General features: G+C 42.4%; 1 protein-coding gene across 1 annotated transcript in view; it reads left to right on the top strand.

Moving 5' to 3' along the window:
• Positions 1–25,080, top strand: part of SEC63 (SEC63 homolog, protein translocation regulator) — a 100,368-nt gene that overhangs the window by 20,184 nt on the left and 55,104 nt on the right. The window contains exons 3-5 of the mRNA XM_074948198.1: positions 742–856; positions 13,152–13,264; positions 20,908–20,969. Coding sequence (XP_074804299.1) covers positions 742–856; positions 13,152–13,264; positions 20,908–20,969 — 290 coding nt within the window. The remainder of the gene's footprint in view (positions 1–741; positions 857–13,151; positions 13,265–20,907; positions 20,970–25,080) is intronic.

Raw genomic sequence — 25,080 nt, 5'->3', positions numbered from 1 at the left:
TTAATTATTAATATCTAATAGGGCTTGAAATTCAGAGAGAAGCCACTCATGTTACAGCTTCTTAAATTCCTGTTCAGTTAACCTAGTAGACCCCAACAGTAATCAACAATTTGTCCTGGATCTTATCAATAATGGAGCAGAATTCTGTTGTCCCTTTCCTCAAATTACCAATACTATTGATGTCCAGTTAAATACAATACATAGAAAGATGTTCAAATGTTTTGCTCGCTTAAATATAATGCCTGTGTTTTTATCCCCCACTATTTGTTACACTTTCTCATATCTCCTCCTCTCTCCTCCTTTCACTTCCCAGCTGTTCAGTTTTGTTCCTTTTTTCTGTATTTTGCTTTTTTTTAAAAAAAGTAGAACTTGCATCCATTATTGGGTGCAAAATATTCTATGTAAATGAGGAACAGAGAGACTTTCTTGTTTGTTAGTCTGTTCTGTTTGTTGAAGGAGATTTTTTGATTTGTGGAGGTAGAGGGTGTGGAAGTGTAGAAACTCACTGTTTTGCTTGTCTATGTAAACAGCAATAAAAAAGCCCAGTCATTCAACAGACGAAACCATTTTATCACCAAGGGTATTTGTTCTAAAATTGGTTTTTTGGATCTCATTATTTAATGTGGGGTCCTTAAGTGTTTTTTATATAAATTAGCCTCACAAATTACCTGTACAGTGTTATGTTAGAAGTAAGGAGGATTGTGTGTATTTTATTTTACCCTTCATATTCCTTCTAAACAGGAAAGCAATTCTTCTTGCTGGATGGGCGCTGTTTCTGTTTCTTGCATACAAAGTTTCCAAAACAGACAGAGAATATCAAGAATACAACCCGTATGAAGTCTTACATTTGGACCCAGTAAGTAATAGTGCCCTTGTTGGGTAATACACATTACTTTAGTATGGCATGCTTAGGACTTGCTTTATATGTAAAACTAAGCTGGAGGAAATACTAGTGAGAGCATCCGTGAGGGTTGAAAGCATGCCTCAAGATGCAGTTAACTTTTACCTTCTGAACATTGCTAGTGTGTATTTTTTAATTTGTAACTATAATACCAAAGTCCTTCAAGTCTCTTATACAGTATATTGAGATGAAGATTTTAGTTTTCATCTGTTTTGAATGACTCATGTGATCGTAGCTAAGCGTTGTCTGAAAAAATTTCAGAGCAAAAACCAGACTTGTGTGGACTGTGCCGGAGAGAATATCCTTATGGGCTGCGGACAGTCATACATATTGACAACATAGTAGACCTACCAAGAGAAGTTAGTCTGAGGTGCAACGTTGCACAAAAGCCCTTTATGCACATTAGACTTGTGGAGCAGTTTAGGTGATGTGGGTGGGATAAGCTGTATAAACAATCCCTACTTCATATGGGTTCACATCTACTTGCTGTGTTCTAGTTTTTCTTCTTAATGTAAGGTAAATTGTGCCATTTATGTAAAACTGCTGTTGAGGCACTTCCTCCTTTGTTCTAAGCTCCACAGAACTGTTACAATGGGTACTTCAGCCTGTTTGTTGTTTGGGGGCAGAACCAAACATGGCCATCGCTGGCAGCAGGGGAATGCGCCGCCTGCTGAAGTTCCTTCCAGTTCATCTTTGAGTAATTGTCCACATGGATTCCACTTGTGGTGTGCATATGCCCCATGCATGCAGAATTCAGATTTTTTGACCACTGTGTCCATTGAGGGGGGTCTCACCTGCATTTTAGATGTCCTTATGCATCCTCACCCCCCACCTGAGGGCATAGAGTGGCGCAGATCCAACCATCCCTCAGTTCCTTCTTACTGCCCATGGCAGTGAGATGGAATCCCTGCAGTGTCTGCCTGGTATTGCTATTGAAGGAAGAATGTTGCTATTTTCCCTGGCGGTCAGGAACTCATTGTTTCTAAGTGGGGAGAGATTTTCACTAGAAAGAGTGGCCTTCACAGGCAGCCAGATGCAGGCAGGCTTTCATGTCCGAGCTCTCCTTTGGGCGCAGGCTTTCTCAAGTGGCATCAGAACAACAAAAATAAATATGAACTGTGATCTGATACCAAAGAGTCTCCACAGGCTTTCACAAGCAATGCAAATATGGAGAGACAGTGTTGCATGTTTGGTTCCCCTCAACATAAAAATCTCACAGCCTAAGGGCTTCTCCCTGTGGGATGAAAAAGACATTGGGATTTGAATCTGTTTCATGCAGGTATATGGGACTTTGATCCATGGGATCAGATGCTCTGGAAAATCAGTTCCCAGCTATCTTAGTGATACAGTGGGAAACTTACGGAAAACAGGATATTCAAAGTAATCAGAAAAGTCAACTCGCAGTCCTGCCAGACACTATAGAAAAGAATACAGGTCATTTGGCAAATTTAAGGAGTCTGAAGTGTTTCTTCCTGTTTTACCCCTTTACATGTGGAAGCTAAAACAAGTGCAGGGTGAATAACTGCCCTCCGTGGCCTCAGATATAGGTCTCCCAACCAGCGCTGTCTGGTGTTAGATCCCCAATTGGTGCCAGGCTTTTTCAGTTTGGGATCAAGAGTTACCTATATCTTTGACCAAATGAGGTCACTATATGTTGTCCAGAGGGAGTACCCAGTGAAGCTGTGCTAGAATTACAGGAACAGCTTTGTCCCATTCCCAACTTCATCAATCCTGGAAAGGCCATGACATGAATGAAATCATCCATCAACTACTTCAGATCAGAGTATTACAACCTGTTCCCCATCCTATTTCTAGCCTGAGAAAATCAGGGACAAACAAAGTAGAGTCCTGCCTGAAACATCTAAATAGGTTCCTAAAGGAGATTCAACTTCAAAGCATTCCCATTTTCAACCTCTGTCTCTGACAGTCTGTATTGTGAGGCATTCACCCTTCTACCTGCTGGTTGGAGTCAGAACAAAGATTGACAGTTAGCCTGTGGCCAAGATCACCCCTCTGTGGAGAACCCAAGTTCTTTTCCTCTATTTCTGGGAAGACTGGAGACCTAGTGGTCTTCTCTTTATAGCAATGCCTATCAGGATAGGACATAGTCACAGTCAGATTTTTTTTAATTGGAGACTCCTAAAACTTTTTTTTTAAATGCTCTGTTTGCTGGGAGTTTCTGAACCAGGTTTGCCTCAGACCGTGTCCTGCAGAGTGTGTTACTGCCAGAGCAGATCTGTTTTCCCCATCTTTCATGGGCTGTGGCAGGTAGGGAAAGAGAGGGTCACAAATGTCCTCAAGTCTGTCTTTTTCCTGTTCAGGAGTATTAGGACCAGATTGTCCAGCTGCAAAGAAGATCCTACAGCCACACTAAACGGCGACCTGAAGGTGCAGGGGTGGGCCAGGTCCTTATGTAGCCCTCCAGCCATGGGGCCTAAGCCGCTCAGCCAATGTGAGGGCCAGATCTATGCCAAGCCAGGAAATTGGGCTATGGAGTTAGTATGCAGTAGGCAGCACAGGCAGATCTCCTAACCCAGAGCCTTCTGTGGGGAAGAGCTGCAACTGTCTGTGATTAAGCAGATGATCTGTTTAACTCCTCCTGTCCACAGTGCAGACTGTTGGGAGAGGGGTGGGCAAGTGACCATTCATCTTCTTCCCCACTAATAGCTCCATGGGGATTACTACCCCCCTCAACCTCAGTATTGTCCTCTGAAATAATGAAGTGATTGCACTTCAGTCTGGGGTGGACAGGCAGGTTACATGCCAATGAAGCATCTTTTGACAAAGGAAACAGCTTTGGAAGGAGGAAGAGATTTTTTTTCTATCTGCCCCCCTCCCGAACCTCCTGCTTCTACCCGGGAGATGGCAGGACTCTTTGGAAAAGGGGTAAAATGTGACGTTGCCTTAGCCATCCTGCCCGCACCCAAAAAAATTATTGTGGCCTGAAGGGAACCTCAGGGTGGAAACCTGTGGCTACGTTTGCCAGAAAAGGCAAGAAAAGAAAAAGGAAGTCTGCAGGTTCAAAATGCTCCTTAGTTCAGACTCTGTCCTTGAGTCTCCCATTACAAGCAATGAGGAAGGTGCTCTTGCAGGGACTGTGGCACTTACATAAAAGGGAAAATCAAAGAAGAGGGACTCTTCCTCCTCTAGCTCATCACCAGTATATTAAAAAAAAAAAAAAAGAGAGAGGGAAAAGTTTAAGGTTCATAAGATCAAAAAAGTGAAGAGATTGGAGAATGAGAGGGAGATGTGAAATTCTTTCTTCTCCTCATCCATCTTGATCTCCTTGGAGGAAGGGGATTTACCTGGCTCAGACTGAGCAGAATTAGAGGATGACTTGCAAGAGAGGCTTTCCCTCCACAGGTATTTAATCATGTGTTATGGAAGGTGCTCGCCACACTGGAAATGCTGCCTGAGACTTTTGAGGAGCCACCAATTCCAGAGTAATCCAAGAAAGCCTCTTAGAAATATTTTCCAGCTAAAGCAAAGAGAGAATTGTGTTCCACTGTACCTGGTATTTGAAGAAGTAATCAAGGCTTGGGTGGGCATTTCCTAACAAAGACAAGCACCCCAAAAGACACATCGAGGTGTTCTCATAAACATTTGGTCAAAGGTAGATGTAGCAGCTGCCACTTTGGTCAAAGACACTCTGAAGGAATGAGAGGGAGAGTTTACCATGAGAGCCAACAGACTGAAAAAATCCAGTCATTTCTAAGAAAGAACTTAGAGGCCTTTGGGCATCTGCAGCAGACTCTTGTTTTGTCAGGGTGATTCTAGCCTGGATAGACTGTATGACCCAACGAGGCCTGACTCAAGATAAAAAAAACTGAAAACGAGCTTGAACAAGATCTTGCTAGCAGTTTTCTGGATCTCCCTTAAATTAGAGACCATGGAGAGAGCCCCTAACGTGGTGTCATGAAGACACACTTGGCTTTGTGTCTGGAAAGCAGAAACACAAATAAAACACCTTGTGAGCTCAGTCAAGTACATGGGGGCAAGTTGTTTCATGAGGACGTGGACTAAGCAGTAGCAGATGCTAGTGAAAGGAAACTCTCTTCTGTTTCTTCATCTCCTGCCTCTTGTTACCATCTTCCTTTCACAGTTACTAGCCCATAAGAAATCCACGGATCTGGAAGAGGTAGATAGAGAAATTTAAAATAGGAGTATATGAGACGATCCTCAAGACTGCTCGTTGATTTCTGGTTTAAGGGCCCCATGTCCAAGAAGATGTCTTATTTGAGGGAGAGGCTTCAGAAATTTGAACACACATGGGAGATAAGGGAGTACTAGACAGTTTTACAGGGTTATGCCATCGAGGGTTAGTTAAGTGAGTACTAGATGGTTCTACAGGGTTATGCCATCACAATATTATGCAATCAAGTCCCCCAGAGACAAGTTCATAGTCTTCCCCCAGATCAAAGAATCTGATCAAAAACCTTCTATGCAGTGGAGCTGTAGAGCTGGTATCAATGAGACAGATTTTGGTGGAGTCTACTCAATATTCTCTATGTTCCCAAAGAAGGATGGGGGACATGAGCCATATTAGAGCTCAAGTCCCTCAACAAATTGATGGAAACACTAAAGTTTATCATCATGACTCTTACCCTGGGATTTCTTGATTGCATTAGACCTCAGGGAGGTCTGCCTACATATGCCATTCAATAGAGAGATCTCTCATTCAGGCAAGTGATTACCCCACGAGTCTTCACAAAGATCCTGGTGGTCTTAGCTGTTCTTGGTGGATGTTAGAGATGGGGATGAGGCCTGTCTTGCCCAGTGCATTGAGCAAGAGTTGGAAGCTAGAAATAGGATTCCAGGGTCAGACGCCAGAGTCGAGGATTAGAGCTGAAGACAGAAGTCAGGAATCGGAACTGAGGTTCAGAGCCGGGTTACCTGGAGTGAGGCAGGATGGGAGAAGTGCAGGGGCTGATGCTGGAATAAGGAGGAGCAAGGCTGGCAACAAATAGGCACAGGAACTAATGTAGTTGTGGGCCAATGCTTTGAGTAGCTGCTGCTGGGCTTAAGAACTGATCTGCTCACGCTTCCCATCAATCAGGCAGCGTACTACAGGTTAGCTGTGCTCATAGGTTGCTGGTAGACTGGATCAGCTGCAGGCCTGATTCCTGACAGCGGGTGTGGGGCAAAGACACTCATCCTTACTTAGATCATATCTTCTGGTCCTTGTTCTTTCAAATGGCCTTTTGAGCTCTAGAGGAGATTAACCTTGTTACAAGACTGTCGTTTTCTGGTGAATATAATCTCCAGTGAGTCCCCTCCAACCATCTCAGCAACTTCTGCATTCAGAAGTGATCTTGGACACACAGGTGTTCACTTCAGAGGAGACATGACAGAAGATCCTCTCCTTACTTCACCATGTGTCATCAGATATCACAAAAAATCCTGACGCAATTCCTCAGTATGCTAATTTCATGTGTGGATGCCTTCCAATGGGCCAGATTTTATCTGAGAATGCTCAAAAATTTCCTCTTACCATAGTAGCAAGAAATTGCAACCAATCGGGATTGGAGAATCACCCTTCTTAGGTCAATCACTTCGTCCCTCAAATGGTGGGCTCATCCCTTTGAGATTCCAGCAGGTGAATCTGATGTCAGAGCTGGTGAGACTTGAGATCACCACTGGTGCCAGCTTGTTTCAGCCTCTGCTTTGCCTCCTAGTCCTATGCTTTCAAAGGAGATTGAATGGCATACACTGGATGTTAGGACAACTTGTGTTTCTGTGCACTTGAGATCGATTTAATCCGAAACCCACAGCTTTCTTCATCTTATCACTTGTCAGTCAAAAGGAGGAAAAAAAAAAAAAAACTGGAGTGAATCCACCAGGTAACATTACTGCCCATTCTGAGGGTTCAACTACCGCTTGGGCAGAAGAGTCTTGTGCTTCATATGAAGAAATTTGAAAGGCAGCTACATAGTCATCATGGTTAATGTCCTTTCTTCTTTGAATATAGCTTTTGAGGGGTGGGGGAAAGGTACTTCAGAATGTGCTGCCACAGCAGTAATCTGGGGTCAGTCTTCCGTGTATATAGTTTGAATCCTCCTCGTACCCTAAAGGTGAGTAATGCTTTGCACATCTCACAGTACAGGCTGCAAGATATAGGAAGGAGGGGCTGGTGAGAAGAAAATTTCCTTCTTACCTGTGAGCTTTCTTTCTAATGTCCTACATATCTGATGGTCTGGTCCATTTCCAGAGATTAACTAGTTTCAGAATTGAAGCCATTGGTTCTCTCTGATAGCCAAATGCAAATTTTTAGCAGTACCTTGTTTTAGTGTTCATTGTGGGGTTTTTTTTGGTTTTTTGTTGTGTGCATTCTGAATGTTCAAGATCCTAAATTCAAAGAAACTACCTGATGATACCTTGTTACTGTTGAGCATTTTGAAATATTAGCACTTATTACCAACTGTCACGGAGTCACCAGGCAATTCTCTGGAACTAGTCCATACGAAGCCAGTCAGGACTCTGGGGGGGCCTCCTCTCTGTGAGCATACTGTCTCCAGGGCAAGAAGCTTACACAGCTTCGGCCTTCCTGGGGCTGACCTCGGAGCATTCAGCATCCCCTCTTTACGCCGTGTGCTTCCCACAACAAGTCCGCACTGGCGGGGCTCTTGGGGAAGCCAGAGGGCCCTGCACTCCAACTTTGCAGTCAGATGTGACTCTCAACCAGACAGTAAAACAGGAGGTTTATTAGACGACCGGAACACAGTCCAAAACAGAGCTTGTAGTTACAAGAAAAAGGACACCTCAGTCAGGTCCATCTTGAAGCCAGGGAGGCCAGACCCCGGGTCTGGGCCTTCCTCTCTTTCCCCAGCCAGCTCCAAACTGAAACTCTTCAGCCCCTCCTCTGGCCTTTGTCTCTTTCCTGGGCCAGAGACCACCTGATCTTTGTTCTCCAACACCTTCAGTTGGCACCTTTGCAGAGAAGGGACCCAGGCCGTCAGTTGCCAGGAGACAGGGTGTCAGCCATTCTCTGTGCAGACCCCTGCTCCTCTAGGGCTCTGCAACAATCGCACGCCCTTAACCCACCTACCTAGATACATTTTTTAATGAAATTTCACACTAATATTTTGTATAAGGAACATAACAAATGTACCTCCTAGCTAATTAAATCTGTATTAGCAGTATAGCATGTTGGTATGCTCCCTCCTCCCCCTGAATCTAGACAAAAGGCATGGTTGCATCACTAGGATCACTCTGAAACCAGAGTGTCGCAGAAATACAGTACACAAGGCCCAAGTACAAGAGATCCCCAAAGAAGAATTGAAGTCAAGGATTTCTGCAATGAACAGAGAAGCCATCAGTAAGAAGTTAGACCTGTGCACCCACTAAACACCCAGAGGCAAGACTAAACATTGTCCGAGGTAGAGTGGCACCACCATCAGTCAGTGTAAATGCACACATTTGGAATTCGCGAAATGCAAGAATTTGAATGTAGCTCTCCCATATGTTTCTCTGACACAATACTAAGGATAGTAGAGACACGAGTAGTGACAAAGCATATACAGGTTGGTCCAGCAAAGGTATTTGACACTAACCTTATCTATTAAAGAGCGATAGACCTACAAGCAAGTTCATGAGGGGTTGACATCAAGAATATTTTGTCATATGATTTGGATCCTTTACCAATGTCTATGTTCACTGACTCTGGTGACCTGAAGATTGCCACGGCTAAGTCTACCTAAAGAAGCAGCTGCAGACAGAGGGGTCAGTAAGACATATTCACAAGAAGACACCTGCACAGTCACTGGTGGTTCTGCAGTTCTTTGGGTAGTACAGGTGTTAGCAAGTAGTATCATCAAGGACTCGGTGATCAATTTCAGAGTCTGCGTTGAACACAAGCTTGCAACAGGTAATATATACCTTGTCTTTGACAGGTACAAAAACTTCAGCGCAAAGAGTGGCACAAGATCTAGCAGAGCTACAGAAGCAAGCAGAGCGCATCAGTTCACTAGAAGTACACAGCTACCTCCATAGAAAGTTGTCTTGATGGTTACTGAAATGCAGAAACAATTGATGACATAATTTGTACAAAACTCGTTTAAGACAAGAAGTTTCACTAGTGACGCACACATTATTAGCTTGCACTTTAATCAAAGGTAGAGACAACACTACAGTGGAAATAAACCAACAAGGTGTGGTAATCAACAGGGGAGATACAGCCACCTCACATGAGGAAGCCGACAACATCTTTGTACAACAAATTGTGGTGATTGCAAAAGAGAAACTGGTGGAAATATCAATATTATCAGATAATACTGATGTATTTTTTCTTACTCTTGCACCATTACCTTGAACAGGGCCTCACATCTTTAGTGAATATGGACCAGTTAAAGAGAGAGCTGTAACAGACATTTGTACTACTTCAGAGGAACACCAGAACATTGTACCAGGACTGTTAGCTGCTCATGTACTTTCAGGCTGTGATATAACAGTATCCTGTTTTGGTCCCAGTAAAGGCACTGTGAAGATCTTGTGAGTTGGATACTGCCTCTCTCTGTGGTGACATCAATGCATCATGGGCAGCAAAAATTGGCAAAGGTACCACATGAAGACCAAAACTCAGTTCCTTATCACCACCAGCTGAAACATTTATAGGAAATGTAAAATGAACACATCTTCAGGCATATATGTGGGAAAAGTGCTTTGGTCCCAGACGCACCACTGCTTGATTCACTGCAGTATGGATGGATATGTGATGACAGTTCCAAATCTGTTTTCAAAAACTTTACCAGACAATGTTGTGCTTGGTCCCAGATACTCTGAAGTTAATAAAGTGCTCTTGTGCAGATGATTCACCTGGTAAATCTGAGATGTGGCTGCAGCAGCGACGAACCAGCACGTACCATAATCTGTGGATGCCAAGGAGGTGTGGTATGTGTTGCAGTCTCCTGACAAAATCAGCATTAGCATTTGCAGATGAAAACAGCAATGACAAGAAGTGACATGTATTACTCATATTGGGACACTCAGTTGTAGTTTGAATGAGAGAACACTAATAATTATGCTAAAATTATTATAATTTGTTGAATACGTTTCTAATTTGAATATTTTTCACATTAAAATGGGGTCACTGTATCGAATGAAAATTAAGGTCTGTGCTATACCACCAAGCCTCCTCTTATACCCTTATTATTCACATATGTATTATTGATTTATATTGCAAATATTAAATACATGTATTTCATATATTAGAACTCTTCTGCTTTGATTTTTTTATGCCCCATTTCATCCCACCCGTCACCACACTTCTTGCATAATCAGTAAGCAAGAGGTACGGTGAGGGTGGGATGAAATGTTGATCTTTCAACATGCTTAAAAGCGATAGTGTCATCAGGTGGATTCTTAATGTATGATCTTGACATACAAAATAAAGCGTGGACCCTAAAGCAAGGTTGACTACAGTGGCTGCTGGACTATCTCCTCTGTTTTCCCAGATGAGAATGGAAAATACATGTTTGCATAGAGGAATGTTTGTCTGTTTTGCTAAATCTGTTAGTATATTCAGTTAGTATTTTTTAGTTTTGGGAAGCTATAGTACTGGGATTTTCCACAGATGGGCAGTCGTAGGCCCAGGCTGGCCATCACTCTTTGCTCTGCCTCTAGGGAGAAGGGAAAGCTCCACAGTACAGACTGTTGGCCATAAGTATTAAAAAGAAAATTCACACGTAAGAAGGAAATCTTCCTTTTTACAAGCCCACAGACAGTTCTTACATTTTTCAGATGGATGGCAGCATTTTTCTTTTCTCAACTTTGGTCATTACCTGACTTTTGACCTGACTTGTGTTCCCAGGGTCTCTTTCAAGATCATTGTGGGCAACAATATTGGCTTTAGGTAAGAAGGAAATTCACTTATCTCTTCCTGGAAAATGTTCTTCTCATCAAGGTTCTGTACAGTGGCAAAGTTGAAGGAAATACACAAAATAATATGGTTCCTGGAGTGTTTTGGATTCAAGACAGACACATGGTGCCAGGAAAGTTGATCTCAGACCTCTGTTGAGGAAGAATACAATCAGGAACAAGAAGATCTTATCTCAGATGAATGTTAATAGAAGATGAAGATGGCTATAATGGAAACAAGCAGTGTCACAGAAACAAAAATACAATTCTTGTTGTACCTTATTGGGAATTCTGATGTCCCACATCGGCATGCTTCAATGATCCGGAATTCATGCAATAATTATACAGTAATTCTGGGCATTCCCTTTACATCTTACTGTATCTCATCCATTGGCAGAGATCTAACTCCAGTTGTATATTCTCTGCTCCCTCAACTGGTAAATAAAGAGAATCAGATTTTGTTTTTTAAAGGGATCTTCCTGTTTCAGTTCAGGAAATGAATACCAGAAATAGATAGCATAGCATCTATCTGCTAGAATACAATGGTTCACTGAGGTTGTGGAGCACTATTTCCTCCATGAGTAACAGACATGCACTAGTCATGACAATCAGTATGTCTGGGAAGGTTTTTAAATAAGTGGGAAGAACATGATTAGCCCTACTCCAGAAAGAAAATTTCCGGTTCTGGGTGGAGCAAGGTTTCCTATTTCTTTGTGAGAGAGGAGAGATTATCCATTGGTTAGGGCACTTGCTTAGGACTTGGAGACATGAGTTCAATTCCCTTCTCTGCCACAGACTTCCTAAGTGACTTTGAGCAAGTCACTTAGCCTGTCTGTGCCTCAATTTGCCCTCAGTAAAATGGGGATAATTGTACTCTGTCCTCACAGGGATGTTGAGGATATATACATTTAAAAATTGAGGTGCTCAGATACTGTGATAAAGGAGGTGCCATAAAAGTACCTTACATATAGATATGTGCACTACCCATTAAGGGGGAAGATTGGCAGAGTGGCACCTGCACCCAGAAATATCTCACTTAATGAAAGTCAATGTTGTGTGCTGCTGATAGCACAGGTAACCTTAATTCTGGCACCTCCTAACTTTTGAGTACTTGACTTTACAACCGTAATGTTCTTTTAATGTAGTTTATATGCAATTTCCTAAATTTTTGAAAAAGCAAACGGAAAAAACTGACTTCATCATGTGTTATCAATAGAGTTGGAACCTTTAGCCCCACCACATAGGTCTCTGCTACTAGAACTGACGGGATAGCAGTAGTAAGTGATCATCAGCCACCAGCACTAGAGGGGGATGGGGCACTTTGCGAGTGGATTTGACCGATATTTGCTGACAGAGGAATCCTAAGACTTAGGAATCTTCGGTTCTACTTCCACGATCTTGTGCTCTAGTAATCAGATGCTTCTGCTCATTTTCCCCAAGTTTTGACTTTGCAACCCTAATGTTCTCTTAGTGTGTGTGTACACATAATATAGGATGTTATGCATTTTGGATGTCCAACACTTAAGAATGATCCTGCTTCCCATCCTGTAAGTAGACTGGTATGATGATCCCCTTGTAATGGGTCTGTGGACCTTAGCTTGAAGTAGAATTGGAAAATATATTTGTCCTTACCTGAAAACTTATTTTATTTTGAGTAATAAGGTTCACAGATCTGACATGCCCTGGAAAGAAATGGATCATCCAGAACAGAGATGAAAATAATCCATCCAGGAATTTGGGTTTGTCATCATTACTGGAATTTACCAGGCTTTGTGGCAGGAGATACTGTACATTGTCCTCAAAATATAGTTAACACAATATATGAGTTCCTGGCAATGAAAGCTAGCTAAACTAGAGGGAATTTCAGGGTGGGAGGGTGGGGCATTCCACTATTTCCAGTGACAGACAGGTCTGGCTCTACATTCAAGCTGAGGTACCCATTGTATGGATCTGTTAAACTTACTCTCCAGAGACAGGAAATCTTGAGGTAAGCGCAGATAAGTGTGTCCTGATCACAAGATATGTTCAGATGAATGCTAGATTTATATCAATTGAAGAAAATCCTGCTTTCTTTGGTTTTGTTTTGGTGGATGAGCAAGATCATTCAGACAGCTCCTTTCAACTTTGTCTTCCAAAAATTTTCTGTGTTAAATTGCAACACAGAGTTTGAATTCTGCAGGTTTAATGATATTTGGTTTTTATAAAACGGAAATGCTTTGTATGTTTCAGTATGATCATGAAAGTCGTTTGAATAGAACTCCCTATTCTTATGCTGATTGCAGTATTTTTCTGAGCCAATCAAAGAGAAACATGTGTTAGACTACAAACATGGTAGAATAGGCGTCTTTGGTGTAATGTGTTTGGTAATACAGTACTAACATGAAGCTTTTCTTTTAAGGGAGCAACTGTAATGGAAATTAGAAAACAATACCGTGCACTGTCACTAAAATACCATCCAGATAAAGGAGGAGATGAAGTTATGTTCATGAGGATTGCAAAGGCTTATGCAGCGTAAGTTCCTGGCTATTTCACAGAATAGGAGATTGGGATCGGTGGGTGGGAGGGAAATCAAAATATAACTGTAGGATATCAGCAGAGACTGACTTTGATATCATCTATGAATACTAATTCAATTAAATACATAATAAAGGTCAGCTGCTTTTCAGTTTGACAGCTGACTCATTTACTATCCAACTGAATTGTTTCTAGCAGTATCTGTCAATATGCTCTAACATCCTAATTTTGATTAAACTTTGACTTCACATAGTTGATATGGTGAGATATTTTCTATTATGTAAAGTTAAAGATTGTGTTGAACAAAATAAGTAGTCTTGCTTTAAACTAAATTTCAGAATTGCCATAAAAGGGTAATTATTTGATATCCAAGTTTTGGTTTTGAAGCATCAATGTACTGTTTCTGTTCATTTTCATCTGGCAATAAAGATAGATACAACTAAAGAGAGAGAGACATTGTTTCAATTCTTCTGCTTTCATCCACTAATGGAGACATCTCATTTTGACCTCTGACTCATTTCCTTTGGAACACTCCCTCACCACTTTCTTTACCTCTAGTGTCTTCTTGCCTGGCTTGTTCTCCAGACCATTGAACTTCATGCTGGCTTATATCTCTGATTTAATGGCCTTCTCAAATTACCCCAGTAGTTTTTAAGTGACTCTCGCTAAATCCTTTTTTCTCCACTGCATCGCTTCTAGTCATTCCTCAGCTAACACCTTTTTGGTTTTTGATATGATGTGTAATGAAGCCTTGGTAGACCACCACCAAAGGATGTAGTCTACATTCTGTTTTAATAAAGGAAATATTTCCAAAATTGAAGTGTGTATTCTAACATTATTCAAACACTAAATCTTAAGATAGAGAGAAAATTAAGCCTCTCATGAAGACTGCCCAAGGATGGTCCTTGGATTGTCTTCATGAGAGAGAGAAAATTAAGCCTAACAAAGTGGCTTTTAAATAAAGGTTAAAAAGAAGCATCCTAAATGTTTTATATACGGTAAAATGACCATTTAAGATGAATTGTGTATTAGAAGTGATCCTTAGAGCCGGTTTTGTTGTAGAACAGGAGACAGAGCTTTTGCCAGGGCCAGCCCAAAACTATGGAATGAGGTCCCACAGGAACTAAAGACCATCACAAATCTCATCACCCTCTGACCTAAGTGCAAAGCATGTTCCTTTGATCTTGATTTCTCTAATATAAGCACACGGTATGTGCATTTAAAAAAAAATTGAAACAAACACTTCATTACATGCACCTCTACCTCTGGGGAAAGGACAAGAGAACAAATGCGTGACAGATATTAGTCACGTTGTTTAATGCACTACTTAAATGCACTCAGATGCTAAGGGGATTGATCCTACTTTAAGAGCCTGTTATAGGATAGAGTAGAAGACAAGTTTCCATGTTAAATGCTTTACTTAAATGCTGATTTTTGTCAAAATTCTAGATGTTTAATAGGGTATTTTGAGGAAAGTTGTTCCTTGTTCCAGTGGTAAACTTTCTAAGTGACAGTGGCTAGCCAGGTGGCCTGTTACAGATTCAGTAATATCTTGTTTTAAATCACTGTTTCAAATCACATTTGAAATCTGTAAATTAAGCACAGCTAGAGTACATAACCATATGTTCGTGGTGGAGCCAGAGCATAGGTACCAGATGGTGCCCAAAAAATTGGTGTCCAGTGAGTAGTCTGGCAGAGGGGGGTTATAAAATGTCCTGCTTTATCTGTATTCAGTGTGCTGCCAAAGCTGTGGATTTTGAGTGATTGCTTTTTAAAACGAGTCTGTTTTGTTTTTGCTCAGTTTATCTGGTATTGTTTGGACAGCTAGGATTAACTTCCTTAGACTCAGTGTCTGTGTGATACTAAATTAATGGAACTTTATGGCTGAGAATTTAAACACGTCAAGATAGTTTTATTTTCCAGAATGACTGTAATACCCCTTGCACATACATAATTTGTATTTGTCTTAATATAAATTGTGCAGTATGACTGAGTTATTGTTGTGTGGGAACCATAACCTTAAAAATCTTGACGTGTGCATTTAATTTCTCAACCATTAACTTAGTTTTTGTGCTGAATTATGTGCAATGTGAGTTTCAAATGGATGGGTCTCCAGATGTATTTATATAGCTGAACCTCTGCACCCTAATGTGGCTCTTTTTTTTTTTTTTAAGTCACTTAAGTACATGAGTTTCAAACACACACAACTTTTATTTTAAAATTAGTTTTTTTTTTCAGGTCAGAGGAACCTGTCGCTGAGCTGCAGAACTGCCTTGAAAAGCTGTAGCTGTTGGGGGTGCATGAGTGATCTTGCATGAGGTTGATGTTAACACTCCACTCTGTTTAAGGAGGTGCACCTCCAACTGCCCCAGTGCCTTCTGTGTAGCAGAGAACTAAATGGAATGCGCCTTTCTGTCAATGGGAGAGATTGTTGTAGTCTAGTTCTTTTAATATTTGTAAATAGTTTGTGTTAGTGTAGAATAGAATAGCATGGTGTGTGTAGCTGCCTGTTTGGTGTATCCTGAGCCCTGTAAGTGCATCAAGAATTGCACTTCCTGCTCTTCAATAATTCTGGAGACAAATGCTCATATTTGAGCTCTTATGCGTGGATGAGCACCTCTCTGTGTCATTATGCAATGTGCCACTCTTTACATGAGAAGGGAGAGACATCCGAAGCTGAGACGTACTTGGCTTCTCAAAGCCTATAACCTATTACTCTGGAAAGTCTCTTGGTAGGGAGTATACCAGCCTCCATGTCACGGTCCTCTAAGGTACATCCAAGGATGCAATTTCTCATCCAGGGATCAGTGCCACTCTCTGTATTGAGTCAGCTAAGCCAAAAGTGGCATCAAAAACATCATGGATGATGCCCAGACTACTCGCTGGACACCAATATTTTGGGCTCTATGTGGTATCTGTGCTCTGGCTCCACTTTTGCAGGTCTCTTCTGCAATCCCTCAGCGTGAGAGAAAGGAGAAAAAGAAACATTTGGCCTCACTAGACAGCCATCAGCAGCAGCAGCAGCATCATTCCTCCTCCTATCTGCATCTGACAACGTGGGGGCCCTAGAGATTCTTGACCTGCACTAACATCACCTGCCTTCAATGCTTCTTTGAAGCCAGATGTTTTGTCACTTGTAAATCTGGATAATTCACCTGTGCAGACGCTGGTAACGCCATCAGTATCTCCATGCCTGAGGAGGGGTCTTCCATCGAGGCTATGCCTCTGTATGCAGTTTGACTCAACAGTTACTGACTGGTTTCCGTCCAGAATGTCCTGAGGAAGATGGGATCCCTTTGAAATTGAACCTGGAAGACCCACTACCTTGTTCAATAGAGCCTCGTCACCTTTCTTTTCGTAAATGCAGAAGTCTGGACGGCTCTTGTTCAGGGCCTTCTCCAGCTCCTCTTGTGGCCATACAATCAGGACTCCCTGCTGGAAGTTGCCAAGCCTAACCTCGTGCTGAACTCAGCACTTTCATTAACACTAGCATCAAAGCCCTTTTATAGTATCCTTTCTTTGCTTGACACCCCTGCCTCCACTGGTGTTCATTTTTCAGTTGCTGCCAAATTCGGCACCACTGGATCCACAAGAGGAATTGCTTCTATCGTATGAGTGGGATGAGACCCCCACTCTGAGGGATGGTACGAAGCTCCTGTCAAAGAATGTACGAATGGTATCTCACTGGAGGATCAGATTGACACCTCATAATTTTCTCCACCTGATAATCAGAGGCAATTCCAATTGCCTTTGGAGAGAATGTCTAGTGCCTTCCAGTATCAAGTGGATGTGTTGGCATTGGAGTAACGTGATCCCTTCTTTGATATTTTCCGACTACAAACTAAAGAGAAGCTGGCCATCCCTATCATTTCAAGTGTCCTAAATCTGATCAAGGATATTTTGCTCTCTCCTTTTTTCCTTTCTGCTAGCACCCAAGGGAGCTCACGGGAAGTGCCGTGTGCCAAGTGAGAGGCATCAGTTTCTACTCCACCACCCTGGAGCTAATGCCATGATGGTTCCACAGCAAAGGAGGCAGCCAGAGGTGGTAAAGCTTCTCACTCTACCCCGTCAGAAAGGGAAGAATGCAGACTAGGTGCCTGGGCAAACAATTTAAGAAGGTACCTTGGGTTAAGATCTGCAAGCCTCCTGAATCCCAGGAAAATATTAAAGACCTTCCTTTCAAAGGCATGGGCTTCTTCAATGGCAGGACTGATGACACTGGAAAAGATTACCACAAAGGTTGCTGCCATGTCCTTGGGCATGACTCGGTCCATGACCTCTATCCTAAGGAGAGCTTCCTGTCATGTCATGTCATCTCCAAAAGCAGTCCACGTCTCTGCAACAGTAGCAGATGCAGCCTCAAGGGGGTAATGATTGCCTTCTTCCAAAGTGGCTGTTAGCAAACTGTCATAACAGAATAGGAGTTGGATACCTTGTTATACATCAGCTCAGCCTGGGACATCAGGTTCCAAGCAGCAGTTTTGATGGGATGGTCAAGAGCTGCGTGATATCTGTTACTGCTCCAATCCTCCCTCCCTTCTCTCTCCTGTTTTTTACATTGTCTGGTGCAGGTTACTTTAGATTTTTGGGTACCAGACACAATCCATGATGGTTACTCTATTCAATTCTGCACCAAACCACATTGCTTTCATCCCCCTCCTCCCTCTCTTGAGGGACCTGTCTTGTAAGAAAGTCCTGCTAAAAGGAAGTGAGTCCCCTCCTACAAAAGAGTGCCAAAGAGGGAAGTGTCAAGAAATTGATCAAAACATTCAAGTTCAGGGTGCTCACCCCAGGAGACATCATTCCTTACTTATTCAGGGGTATTGGTAGGTGGCTTTTCAAGGAATCCTACTACTTTCTTGTGGCAATCAAATGCACACACCTCAAGTTTCTCAGGTTCCATGTGGGCACAGGTCATCATTACCATTTCAGAGTCCTTCCATTAGGATTATCTACAGCCCTGAGAGTTCTTCACAAAGTCTCTCTTATTAGTAGCTACATATCTCAGGTGCCAGGGCATGTTCAGTTATCTGGCTCCTAATAGCCACTTATATCACAGAAGAGAGATCCTGCTGACAATTACATGTGCAACCTCTTGCAGTCTCTGCTAATCAGCTGAGAGAGAAAACTCTGTGCAGATTGGACAGATGAATCACCTTCACTGGAGCAATCCTAGATTCCACAAGTCGGGGCCTTTCTCCCAGAAGAGATTTCTAAAAATAAGACTCCTTGATAATCCTCAAACATGCAGTACAAACCACACAGTTCTTAAGACTCCTAGGCCTGCAAGCTTCCTTGAACTCCGTTGCATCTTTTGCTCATTAGTATGGCCCTATCAAATTCACAGCTGTGAAATTAGACCTCCCCCATGAAATCCAGCTATTTGAGGGGAGGAAGAGGGCCAGGAATGGGGCAATACAGCTGGGGGCTCCTACTATTCACCAGGCTCCAACTGCTAGTCTGCCAGGCCGGGGAGGGATGGGAGTTTCTCTTCCCCTGCACGGCCGCTCTTGGGGGGAGATAAGACTCACCTCCAGGTATCTCCCTAGTTGCAGGAAGCTCTGCTGTTATGCTGCCTTTAGAGCTGGACTCTGAGGGCAGCAGCCACGGAGATTCTTGCAGACGGAGAAGGTTCCTGGAGGTGGATCTGATCTCCCCCATGCTGCTGGGAGTGCCCCAACCAGGGGTTCCTAGCTGCTAGTCCCAGCCAGGCTGGGAGGGGACAGGACTTCGTCTTCTCCTGCCCGGCCGCTCTGGGGCGGAAGGTGGGGAGATCAGACCCTCCTCCAAGTACCTTCCTGGGCTGCAGGAAGCACTGCGACTGCACTGCCTTCAGAGTCCAGCTCTGAGGGCACACAGAAGTCACCCTCAGTTTTGTGCACACAAATAAGAGGTCTTATGATAAATTCCTGCTGGCCTGGAGCCAAATCCCTTTTTTGTCTTCTCTCCCGTCACCTTGATACCCAGGGTTATAAGGAAGATGAGGTTCGACAGAGCCAGCAACTTGATAGTATCAGTGTGACCAGGCCTGCACCGGTACATCATCTGCAGGTGGCCAGGAAACTCTCATTACTGCTGCCTCTGTCTCCAGACCGCCTATCTCAGCAGAAAGGGAAAGTCCTACATCCAACTCAGAGACTCTCCCTCCAGCAGCATGGAGGAGATTAGTTTACTAATTAGCATGGACTGCTTCTATACATAGAGGATTCAGGCCATTATTTTACATTTTAGAAAGTTCTGCCTTGAAGTGTTACAAATAGGGCTGGTCAAAACATTTCCATTGAAACTGTTTTTGACTTAACACCCTTTTTTTCCCTGAAAAGTGTTTTTTTTTCATTTGAAAATTTTGATATTTTTGTCAAAATATTTCAGTTGAAAACGAATACTTCATCCAAAACTGGAAGTTGTAATTTGCTCCTCATGTGTCCATTCTCCTCTTGGGGCTAGGATCTCCATCTGGACTACATCTGCCATAGTGCAACACAGTCTCCCCTCTTAGAGGAAGCTGTGCATGAGAGAATCCCTAGCTGTAGTCCACTGTGGGAGGCGTAGTCCAGTTGGGGTCCCAACCAATAGAAGAGGATGGGAAACATGAGGAGCACACTACAGCTCACGCTTTTGGCTGAGGTATTTGAGTTTTCAGTGTAAAATTGAAATTTTATGTGGACAATCAATTAAAAGGTTTCATTTTCATCAAACTTTTTTGCAGAAAAGAAACCTTTTCTGGATTAGCTGTACTTGTAGACAGAAATGGAAATGATTTACCATTTGGAGCGATAGTAAAGACACTCAAGTGGAAGTCCTGTTGTTTCTAAAGTATCTGTTACCCCTTAGGTCTCAGGGTTCAGCCTTAGCCTCCTTTAAGGTTCATTTGGCAATATCTGCTCACCATGGTTTTAAGAACAAACTTCTTCTCTCAACCCATGGTGTTCAGGTTCCTTAAGGGTATCACGAATGTTTCCCTACCATCAGAGAGAACCTCCAGTGTCTTGGTACTTAAATCGTGTTCTACCAAAGCTGTGGACTGTTGGTTTGAGTGCCTCTGCTGTTCCCGGTTGAGGTAGTATCTCCTGGATACTGCCTTTTAGGTAGCCAGGTCCCTCCTCTAATTTCATAAGTCAAACCAACACTTAAGCTCTGCCTGGAAACCCTTAGGCAGCAAATGCAGACTGTGTGCTCTTGGTATAAAATGTCACGTTCTGCATTAATTTAACTGGGCTAGTTTCTTCAAAAAGTTTTTGTTTTAAAGTACATGTAATGTCACCAATACCTACTTTGCATTGTTATGAATCTTCTCTGGCTTTGAGTGTTGAACCTACCTTTATTTTGGCCAGCATGTATTGATGTATAGCTTTTAAAGCTTATACTTTCCCCTCTGTCTCCTAAGTAACTGAAGACAGTACTACAGAATTCTGTGCCTTTCCAGGTGTGAGGAGCTGAAGATTAAGCTTAGAATTCAGATTCCTGTCTTCTCCTTTGTCATACATTCTGCTACTTTTAGGCCATCAAACCAAACCAGCTCTCAAATATACTTAATGGGGCTTGATACCACTCTTTTTTTTTTTTAAATCTGTATTATTAATGATGCAGAGAAACTTACTGTACTTTCTACTAACTTGCTAACTTTTCTTTAAAATTAGTTTAACTGATGAAGAATCTCGAAAAAATTGGGAAGAATTTGGCAACCCAGATGGGCCACAAGGTAATAATTATAAGTGATATGATTTTTACTGTAGCTGTTGTGCCACAATCTGTGTAGTATCTCAGTCCAGTTGAGTCAGACTCATTTCTCAGTGTATGTAAAATACATTTTTTAATTTGGCTGAAGGAACTTGTCAGTTCTCAAAATGTAAAATTTTAGGAATAAGGATTCTAGGATAGATGAGGAATCCAGAGAGGCTTTGCTAATTTAGAATTGTTATTAGAACTTTGTTTCAGACAGCTTGCTAATTTCAGTAAGTATCCAAAGAGAATTACCAGTAATTAACAGAATAGAGGAAATGAGGTGCAAACAAAAAATGGAATCTTTTTAGTTGTCTTATAAACATTTCAAAAACATTTTCAGTTTTTAGTCAGTAACCTGTTTTCAAAAGTTTATTTATAACATGAGGATCTGCTAAAGAGAAATTGTAGCTTATAATGAAGTAAACAGCTTTCTGTAATCTTTAAATGTATGAAAGGAGGTCTTCCATTAAGTTGGACAATGTTATTCCAAAAATTCATGCCTGTACACTGTTATGACTCTATACTGCCAGCACTTTGTTATAGAACTCCCATTGAGGTCAGTGGGAGTGAATGTCCTGACAGTAGAGTCTTAAGGGTCAGATTCTGCCACGTTTACATTAAGGTGCTACTTCATAACATGAGTAAAGGTGACAATCTGGCCCTACATAAGGTGCTCAAAGTAATATTCGAACTGGTCACACTTTGCATTGTAGCATTAAGAGTACTACGATAATTTCCAGAATAAAAACCTTTTAATACAAATTTAAAGTGCAATAGAAATATGAAAATGTCAGGAAACTTTCAGTTAAGATTTCCCACACTAACAATAACTGTCGTACTTGGAAGTACAGTATATGTTACAATGGGGATAGGTCAACAAGGTCAGCAAAACAATAAAAAGAACTCCCCCCCCCTCCCCAAATTTACCTTATCCCACAAAAGGTGAGTATGTTACAACTCTCTTCCCAGGTGTGATGGGGGCTCAGAGGACTGGGCGACCTGGTGGTTAGTGCACAGATACCCCTCTCCTGCAACCTGTCCACCACCCTTTGCCTCTGCTTCTGAGCACTTTTTAACCTGTTCCTCCAGTCTTGGAGCATGGTCAGCAGCTCTGGAGGGGGAGGGCTACCTGGGCCCAGTATTGCCTTTTAACCCCTTCAGGCCCAGCGTAGGGTTTGTATACCCCATCGCACCAGGCTCCAATAGTAATGACATTCCATCATGTATAGTGTGCTTCCAAAACCGAAGATGCCACACTTTCCACATTTCCAAATACTTTGTACAGTCTGGAATGTGACTGCTAGGGAAGCCCAGAGCAGGTCTAATTTAATGCTGGCATTGCAGCTACCTGGGTAATTGGCTGCAGATGCCATCAAAGACTCCTCTCACTAGAGAAGAAGACGTCAGGACTCCTCCAAAATGACTCTAGTAGATCACAAGGCATTGCTACCGAAGACTGAAGCCCTGTGAGTGGCCCCTCACCTCAGTTTCCCTCTTGAATTCACAGTAAATCCAATACAACCTGTCCTCAAGTACATCATGGTTTATTAACCGAGCCACACTGCAAAAGTCCCAAACCAAAAGTCCCACAACATCAACTCCATGCATGCAATCTTTAAAAACCCGGCTCTGTTCTCACCATCTTGCTGTCTTCCACCAGACCTGGACTCTTTCAGTTGTCCTCTGTCCCTCCACCAGGACAGCCAACCCAGGCCTTCCTTCTGGGGCACAACCCTGCTCTTCCCAGTGGGAGCTCATAGCTCCACAGGGAGCCTCTCCTGGTGCTGTGGGGACCCAGCTTCATGGCAATGAGATGTTAGTGTATAAGCCCCTTGGCTGCTCCCTCCCTTCAGCCCTCTGCTCCAGCTTAGAGGCAGCAGGCATCTCCCTCTGTTTCTCCTTTCTGCCTTCAGCCCTCTAGCCCTGGTTTTCTCAGCCAGCAAACCCTTTGCTGCTCTTGTGCTTTCAGCGCTCTCCCAGGAACCTCTCTTCCTGACCAAACCAGTCTGCTCTGACCCTTTTAACTCGCTCTTAAGTCTCTTGTAGCTTCCCAGATGCTGCTCCGCTCTCTTAATTAGCCCAAACAGGGAGTACCTGAGCTGGAATAGGAGAGCTGCGCTCAGTTTCCTTTAGTGGGCCAGCCATCCTGTTATACGTCGCTACTGATTTTATTTTGGGAAGGTATGGAAATGGATATTGTGTGGATATATCATGAGCTTGCAGACTTAGACTTTGCAGAAGACATCTGTCTTATAAATAAATCAGTTGAAGATATGCAGTAAAAGACAGATGTTCTCTCAATCTGCCAAGGAAATAGGTCTTAACGTTCATAACTTCAATTTTTGATTTAGTGATAATTTACCTGCTGATGATTTTATCTACTTAGAAGGTGAAGCCTTGAGAAGCTGTTAATAAATTTATTTATCTGGGTGATGTCATTCACCATAGTGCATGTTTGATGTAAATCCAGAATAGCTAAAGAAAGTGCTGTATTTCAAAATCTCAATACTGTATGGAACTCCAGTGTGATTAGCAAAAAGACCCAACTTAAGATCTTTAGAAGCAACATCCTAAGCATCCTTATATATGGAACAGAGTCCTAGGGAAAAATGAGTCCATCCAGGACAAACTGAACAGCTTTCAATGCAGGTGTCTGCATACACTATTCAAAGTAAAATGAACTTCTAGAATAGGTAATGAAGAGTTCCTAGAATGGGCACAACTACATACAACAATGCAAATAGAAAAGAAGACGAGATGGACATATTTGGGATATCTTTTAAAAATCCCTGATAAGCTACCTAGACTAGCATTTCATTGGCAACCCAGCAAGAGATGGAGAGGCTGACCAGAGGCATATTCCATAGCACAATAATCGCTGAAGTGGCATGATTAAATCTGAATATAAAAGACCTGGAAAAACAAGCCCAGCAGAGTGGTGATTGGCACTGTTTGGCTTCTGCCTTATGTATCTGATGGTGTGGGATTGATGAGGATCTAATGTTATTTGGCAGCTAAAAAAAAAAGTAGGGCTAACACCATGTGACCAGCCAGATTGCCACAGACCACTTGTGGTCGATATACTATAGTTTGAGAGCCAATATTATAATGCATGTCTACATGAGGCGAGTTGAGGCTGGTTTGGAAACATTTAAATGAAAATTTCTATTTTTGGTTAAATGCAAAGTTACAGGTGAGAACTAACAAACCTTGTTGTTGGATTTTTTTTTTTTCTTTTTCCCCTACTGCCCAGCTTTTCCCCTCAGTCATGGTTAAGTGTAATGTTTCCCACTTGTGGAATGCAATGTTGTTGCTGGAGACTTCAGGAGTAAGTCCTGCCCTTCTACTCAGGCCAGCAGAATTACTGCCTCTGGTGGTTAAACAGACTGGTGGGTCAGTTTCTCCTGACCACTTTGTTGTAAAACATTTTTATTCCTTTTTGTTCAATAGCAAATTCATTTAAGCTTCTAGCTCCTCCCCTGAGCCAAGGAATCACTAAAACAGTGAGTTTCTAACTGTCTTGTTTTTCCAGTACAGCACCTGTTGAGCAGGCTCCTTTGTCCCCCACAGTGGCAGCAAAGAAGCCTTGTAAGCATTGAGCAAAGTCCAGAAGGTGCTATAGGCAGCTTTTTAGGATCCTCAGAGAGTGAGATCTGCTTTGCTGCTACAAACAGCCAGTAGTTGCTCTGCCAGTTCATGAGGCTGTGAGTTGCACGTTCGTGCCTGGCCCTTGAACCTGTCTGAAGCCTTTTTCCACCATGGGAAGGTTTAACCAAGAGTATGAGGATTACCTGTTGCAGCCTGCACAGAGTAACTGTCAAACTCCAAAGATTTCAGGTGCCAAAAGAGCAAAAGCAAAGCATCTTCATTGTAAGCCAGCCACGTGAGGAAATGCTACACATAAATTTCATTCTCAGTTATAGCCATTCACACCAAAAGATTTTCCTATACTTAAAAAGTAAAATGTATTTAGTCGCAAGCAAATGGCTTGTCATCTAGGGGTATGATTCTCGCCTGAAGTGAGACGTCTTGGGTTATGTCCTGGTGAGACACTTTGTGAGTGGTAATGAGCAATATCTCCTAACTCA

This window comes from Natator depressus, chromosome 3, assembly GCF_965152275.1.
Source record: "Natator depressus isolate rNatDep1 chromosome 3, rNatDep2.hap1, whole genome shotgun sequence".
Taxonomy (NCBI): domain Eukaryota; kingdom Metazoa; phylum Chordata; order Testudines; family Cheloniidae; genus Natator; species Natator depressus.
The sequence above is the reverse complement of the archived record's forward strand: the minus strand, read 5'-3'. Positions and strand labels throughout refer to the sequence as shown.